General features: G+C 36.6%; 1 protein-coding gene across 1 annotated transcript in view; it reads right to left on the reverse strand.

Annotated features, from left to right (window-relative positions):
• The window catches only part of LOC106872316 (uncharacterized), a 16,978-nt gene that overhangs the window by 2,529 nt on the left and 6,949 nt on the right, over positions 1-7,500 (reverse strand). Inside the window, exons 7-12 of the mRNA XM_089362933.1 lie at positions 7,047-7,178; positions 5,354-5,491; positions 4,505-4,642; positions 1,762-1,899; positions 1,051-1,188; positions 640-796 (exon numbers count right to left, since the gene is read on the reverse strand). Of these exons, the coding sequence (XP_089219059.1) occupies positions 678-796; positions 1,051-1,188; positions 1,762-1,899; positions 4,505-4,642; positions 5,354-5,491; positions 7,047-7,178 (803 nt within the window). The 3' untranslated portion in view covers positions 640-677. The remainder of the gene's footprint in view (positions 1-639; positions 797-1,050; positions 1,189-1,761; positions 1,900-4,504; positions 4,643-5,353; positions 5,492-7,046; positions 7,179-7,500) is intronic.

The following is a 7,500-nucleotide window of genomic DNA, read 5'->3' on the forward strand; positions in this document are numbered from 1 at the left end:
TTTCGCAATAGTAAGAACGCCAGTGCTTGTTGCCTTAGGGTTATTACGACTTGAAGATGATTTGATGAAAGCTGATACAGCAATCAGTATTAAGCAGAATCTGTGGCCATCCTGTGGTGTAGGATGCTATCAGAAATGGTACAAAACACATCAAAATTCTAGCAATACCAATAATCTCTTTCATCACCACATACACCACCACCACCATAATCATGATCAGTTTAACATCCGCATTTTGATGCTTGCATGGATTACATGGAATTCATTAAAGCAGATTTTGTAGAAAATAGGTGCACTTGTTTCCAAACATGTCCATAGCCAGACATGTCTTCATAGAAGACTGCAACACACACACACACACACACACACACATATATATATATATATGGTGTCCCAGCATGGTGCTGCAGTTAAGTAACTGAAACAAGTAAATACACGTGCACGCGCACACACACACACAGACACACACACACACACACACCTCACACACACACACATGTATATATGTATGTATGTATATAAAATTTGAACGAAAGCCTGAAAAAAGTAGGTACTTATTTCCATCTGAATAACTATTTTTAATTGAAGCAATGTACTTTAATTTTAATTGCGAGAACAACAACAAAACAGACGACTTACATTAGCATAAACAGTTACAAGCCGTCACTTTATGCTTTTCAATGTACACAGCCTCTCAGAGTACACACGGCAGCATTTCTTTCTGTACAGGTGCAGTCGTTACAATCCTTTTTGAAGGACTCTCCAACCTTGTAGAATTTACCATTGTACACGCAACCTAGTAAACAGGATTATTTCGTTATTAGTCGATGATGTTGTAATGAGAATGAAGGAAGGAATGAATGAAGGGCGGAATAATATGGATTTCTTTCCAGGGCTTTCTTTCCCCATTTTTAATATGTGTGTGTGTATGTGTGTGTGCATAATATGTATGTCTGCCTGTATGTATGTATATCTATGTGTGTGTATGCATCCTTTTAAACAGGAGCAGCTGAATACCCTTAAATATGAAATTAAAGGCCACACAAATACCTGCTGGTAGGCAGAACTTCTTTGTACAAGCTGCGGCACCATTTTTACCACAGCGACAAGTGTTGCAGTCTATTTTGAATGATTCTCCTTCAGCATAGTCTTTTCCATTGTGGTGACACACAGCAGCAGATCTTTTCTCTGAAACAGAATTCAAATGTTGGAAATTTAACGAAATAAATATATAAATAAATAAATTATGGATATTGTAGTGTGTTTAAAAAGTTTACCAGCCAACCATGTGGCTTCAGGTTCAGTTTCACTGCATGGCATCTTGAGCAAGTTTCTTCTACAATAACCCTAGGCCAACCAAAGCCTTGTGAGTGGATTGGGGGTGGCAGACTAAAAGCAGTCTCTCATATAATACATACATGGTGGGTTGTCTACTCCTTGTGTAGAGTCTGACCACCTCCTCTACCTATACATACGTATATATATGTGTATGTATATATATATATATATATATATATATATATATATATATATATATATATATATATATATATATATACATACATATATATATATGTGTGTGTGTGGTGGTTCGTTTACATCCTTGTAACTTAGCAATTTGGCAAAAGATACCAATAGGATTAGTACCAGCCTTTAAAAAAATAAGTGCCGAGGTCAATTTGTTTGACTAACCCCTTCAAGACAGTTGCCCCAGCATAGCCACAGTCCAATGACTGAAGTAAGTAAAAGACAAAACGGTACCTTTAGGTGGGCAGCTCTTCTTTGTACAGGCTGCAATGCCTCCTACAAGACAACGGCAGACGTTGCAGTCAATGTGGATTAATTGTCCTAATTTGAATTCTTTTCCCTCGTGGTGGCACACTTGAGTGGACCTTTTTTCTACAAAGTGAAAAATCCATATGTTGGAAATTAAATATAGAAACAACAACAATAATAACAAGAGCACTCAGAGAGTCCAAACCTCCCCCAAGGCAACACCAATGTCCTCTCAATGATTAACCAGAGATGATTTTTGAAATGAGAATATCTGAAATAAACTCACTAACGAGAATACTAAAAATGAACTCAAGTGTTCTGAAAAATTAAGTAAAAGACAGGAAAAAATAATCCAGAATCCTTGTCCATTACTGGATTGATCCCAAAATCTAATCAGTTTGTGCCAGTCATGAGGCCAAACATCCCTGAAAGTTTCATCCAAATCCATCCAACGGTTCTTGCGATATCTTGTCCATTATTATCATTATTATTGAGTGAGAGAGCAGCGCATGCTATCAAAGTGACACTGGAGTAAAATATACGAAGCCCAGTATACCCATCATGACTACTTCTCTGATAAGGGTACACCCAGTACATGCATCACAACCATGTATGCACCTATATATGCACCTATATGTATGCACCTATATATGCACCTATATGTATGCACCTATATAACAAAGTACCTTTTTTAAAAATATAGTTCAAAATATAAGTCATTACTTTATTTTACAAACATACAATTTGAAATATGTAATTTTATTACGGATAAGTAGGACTCTATAAGCTAACTTGACGTTTGCTTATGACCTTCAAAGAAGGTTGTAATTTGAAGGAGTTGTGTCTGCTATTTCTAGCAAATGGAACATCCACAGAGAGGCTTTAGTCAGTTGACACTAATCTAATTCCTTCTATTGAAAACGTTTACAATTTCAGCGTAAATTGTTAAAAGTGACCCAAATATCTTCTAAATTAATGAGCAATTTTTAACAGGAAGTTAATTCATGATAAGATTATTCGGTTAAAATGTTTAAGCATTAACCAATTGTCCCTTTTGTTAAGTAGTTTTAGTGATCTATTTACTTCCTGATATATCATGTATTGTTTTATTAGGTAAATTTACACTTTATCATTTAACTACAGGGTGACTGAAAAATTACTCCTTATCTTAAAATAATTATTAATTATTTATTAATAGTAATCTTTTTCTTCAATTTTTTGTGTTCTTCTTTTGAAGTATGAGAATGTCGTCTGTAATCGTATTGCTGTCGTTGTTCGTGAATGGCTGAATGGAAGAACTTGAAGGGCGAATACGAGAAGAAAACATCGCAAAGAAACAAACACGCACAAACACACTCACACACACACACACACACTCACACACACATACACACAGCTGGTGACCACACATATACACACAGGTAAAGACACTCAAAAGAATACATCTAAACCAAAGAAAAATCTAATTCTTTCTTCAACAAGACATTCATCACAACATACACACCCATCAACACACAGCTGGTCACATTCCAAACATATTGAAAGGACATTCAACGCAACACGCACACGCATACACACATACACACACAGTTGGACATAAAAGTCATTCAATAAATGCTTTTAGCCACTTCTTTGACAGGAACATACAAAGATTTCTTTTAGACAATAGACAGCTACACCCCTTCTCTTTCTCTCTAACATTTTGAACTCTATACCAAACTATATTTAAAGAAGACTTCAACGTAAAATCTCCAGACATGTTCTGACCCCCAGACAGAAGATAAACTGTTTTTACTTCAAATGTTTATAAATTTTTACTGATAGTTGATAAGAGGAGATTCATCATAAAAACCGGCAATTTTTCTTTATATAATTTAAAAAATCACTTTTATAAATTCCTTCTTGAATTGAAGTGTCTTAAACTTACTTCTGTGCTATTTCCATCTGTTTTTTTTTCTCTGTGCGTGTGTGTGTGTGCGCACGCGCATGTGCGCGTGCATGCGTGTATGCGTGCGTGTGCGTGTGCGTGTGTATGTATGTGTGTGAATTAAAGCTACCATTGGTTTCATGTTATGAAATGTAGGAAAATGTCCTGGTGTCTTAACAATTTTTCAAGCCAATTACAAGCCAATTTCAAGCCAATAATCAAGGAGGTTGCAGTCTGGGCAGTTAGATGGCCAGATGTTAGGAGTAATGTGGTCGCAGAAATTATCTGACGGTCATGACTGGGTTCTTCTGCTTGTGTGGCATGATGCAGAGTCCTGTTGCCAGACATAGGCTGTTCCAGCAGCCACTCTCTTCACCCAGGGCAGTACTACCTCCTCCAGGCACTTGATGTAGGCCTCCGTGTTGAGTCTGAGGCCGTGTGGGAAGATGAATGGAGGCATAACGTCACCGTCACTAGTGATCACTCCAAACACCATAATGTTAACTAGATGTTTGAGTTTTATCACTTTCAGTACATGTTTTGGGGACTGTTGGTACTGGAGCTTCCGGCGCGAATGCCAAGCAGTACAGCATGTCGTTTCCAAATTTCTGGCAGAGTGAATTGCGTCATGGTGGTGTTCTTATCACACGGTGCCCAAACGACCCTTCTATACTGTGTAGTCGACAAAATAAAAAAAAACAACAATCAATGCGCGAAATTAAAAACATAAAACGGCGACAATTTACCCATCGTACCTTGTACATCTCATTCATACGTTATCAAATTAAATATTTTGTATACCTTTAGGTGGACACAACATCTTTGTACAAGCTGCTTTCCCACCTGCAAGACAATGACATGTGTTGCAGTCTTTTTGGAATGATTCTCCTTCAGCAAAGTCTTTTCCATCGTGGTGGCACACAGCAGCGGATTGTTTAGCTGAAAAATAATCCATCCACATGTTGGAAACTAAATATAAAAGCTCTCTCTCTCTCTCTCTCTCTCTCTCTCTCTCTCTCTCTCTCTCTCTCTCTCTCACTATATATATATATATATATTTGTTTATTGCCCACAGGGGATAAACACTGAGGGGACAAACAAGGACAGACAAAGAGATTAAGTCGATTACACCGACCACAATGCGTAACTGGTACTTAGTTTATCGACCCCGAAAGCATGAAAGGCAAAGTTGACCTCGGCGGAATTTGAACTCAGAACGTAACGGCAGACGAAATACCACTAAGCATTTCGCCCGGCGTGCTAACGATTCTGCTAGCTTGTCCCCCGCCCCCACGCACACGCACACACACACACTTATATTTATATACTTATATTTATATATGTATATGTATATATATATATGTATATATATATAAATGTGTATATATATATATATATATATATATATATATATATATATATATATATATATATATATATATATATATATATATATGTATATATATATATATATGCATGTATGTATGTATGTATGTATGTATGCATGTAGGTAGGTAGGTAGGTAGGTAGGTAGGTAGGTAGGTATATATGATCACTGCTGTCCCTTAGTGAAGACGACACGTAAATATCCAGACACTTCGTTATCGAGCACAACACTCTTGATTATGAAATTAATTTTCGCACAAATACCTGGAGGTGGACAGAACATCTTTGTACAAGCTGCCAAACCGCCCTTAACACAACGACATGTGTTGCACTCTATTTTGAATGATGCTCCTACATCGTAATCTTTTCCATTATGGTGACATTTGTCGCTGGATATTTTTTCTGGAAAATAATTCAGATGTTGGAAATCTTGTATAAAACTATCATATAATTTATAAGAAACCCGTCAATACATACACGCGCGCGCACACACACACACACACACACACACACACACACACACACACACACACACACACACACACACTGATATATTTTAATCAAACACTAATTTGCTCTCTACCATGAGAAAGGATAACAAATTTTTTTATACATTGTCTACACACAACATACATCGTTATTCTTACCACTTCTAATCTACATCACGCCCTATTTCTGACTGGTCCATTTACATTTAAATACATGTCTTCTTCACGTCCAAATACAACAGTGAGCCAGCAATCTGCAGAAAGTCAAGATGGCGTTTCCCGTCAACATAGTTCCAAGAAGACAGATTAAATTAATTCTTTTTAGACGTCTGCTTCTGATGCTCCAAATATCGACACCCCCACCCACCCAATGTTAAATGAACTCTTTAATACACTACAAGAGTTCATGCATTGAGTTACAGACGAATCACTTTCCGTCCTCAAATTTAAAACGTCGCTGGAACGGTAGCAAACACCGTATTCACCATCTTGCGTCCTTGCCCTTCCTTTCTGGCTACCACCCATAAATATTCAAACATTTGATTCCTGTTTTACTCTGATGGACCCCTATTAATCATTCGATGGTTTAAAAAAATCCCTTTGTATTGTTGTAATTAAATATTATTTAGAATTGCATTTAGAAATTGTTAGAATATTTTGTGCATTGTAGAAGAATAACTAATTTATTGCTCACAAACTTTAACAACTAAATCCGATAGAAAAATGAATATTCTAGCTAGATAACTTACTAATACACAAGGACAGATTTTTTTTTAGAGAAAAAAAAAGGCACTACTTTAGCAGTGCTTTATCCAAAGCGAAACTTGTGGTTGACGCTGCTGCGCAATATTCAGCTTCAAAGAAGTTGTCAGTCAAAGAACGTCTCTTAGATACAATGTCGAATCGGTTACGAGCTTTTGATAGTAAGTTAGTAACACAACTGAAACAGGTTCAACAAGGTAAGATGAAAGAAAAGCAGTAACGCACAACAGAGCTTTCTCCCAGAGTAGAGGATACTTTTAAGGAGTACCATTACTTCTGCATACATTATGTTTCCTACCTATAAATCTTGCTTCAAACGCTTCATCGCTTTGCAATCCGATGAGATTTTGCTGCGGATGTCCACATCAGCAACATTAATATCAAAGGGAAGTGTCACCTTAAGTGATATTCTAACAAGAATCGAAACCGAGTCGTCAAATTATGAAGTTCAAGTTGCTATCAAATGTTTACATGATCTTGTTACACTGTTATTGACACGCAGCCTCACAAGCATATCATCTACGTGACAGTATATTTAGCTTGAGTAGAGTCGATAAACCGTGATTGCATATCATCACGCAAATTTTTCAAACGTTCCAATGGTGGAAACAGTAACAAGCAATCACATCGTTCATCATCTTGCGTATTTCCGCACTTCCTTAGTGGAAATCACACATAAATATTCAAATTAATGGGCATACAAATACCTGGACACAACATCCTTGTACAACCTGCCAAACCTCCTTTGCCACAGATACATGTGTTGCAGTCTATTTTGAATGATTCTCCTTCAGCGTAGTCTTTTCCATTATGGTGGCATCCGTCACTGGATCTTTTCGCTGGCAAAATATTCATGTTGTTACAAATTAAATTTAAAAACATCACATTATATATAGGAAACTTGATAATACATATACACACACTCATATATCCTTATCATCGAACAATGTGCATTGTTAAATATGTGTGTATGTCTCTTCTATTTTTTAATTATTATAAATCTTCCACTGAGGAGGGAGCGATGTATGTATGTATGTAATAATACAAATGATATATGAGCATATGCATGTTTACATACATATATGTACATACCTACATCAACATGTATATATAGATGCATATCCGGGTACAGGACGTCAAAAAAGGAACGGGAACATAAAC

Source organism: Octopus bimaculoides, chromosome 14 (genome assembly GCF_046866305.1).
Source record: "Octopus bimaculoides isolate indiv1 chromosome 14, ASM4686630v1, whole genome shotgun sequence".
NCBI classification, from domain to species: domain Eukaryota; kingdom Metazoa; phylum Mollusca; class Cephalopoda; order Octopoda; family Octopodidae; genus Octopus; species Octopus bimaculoides.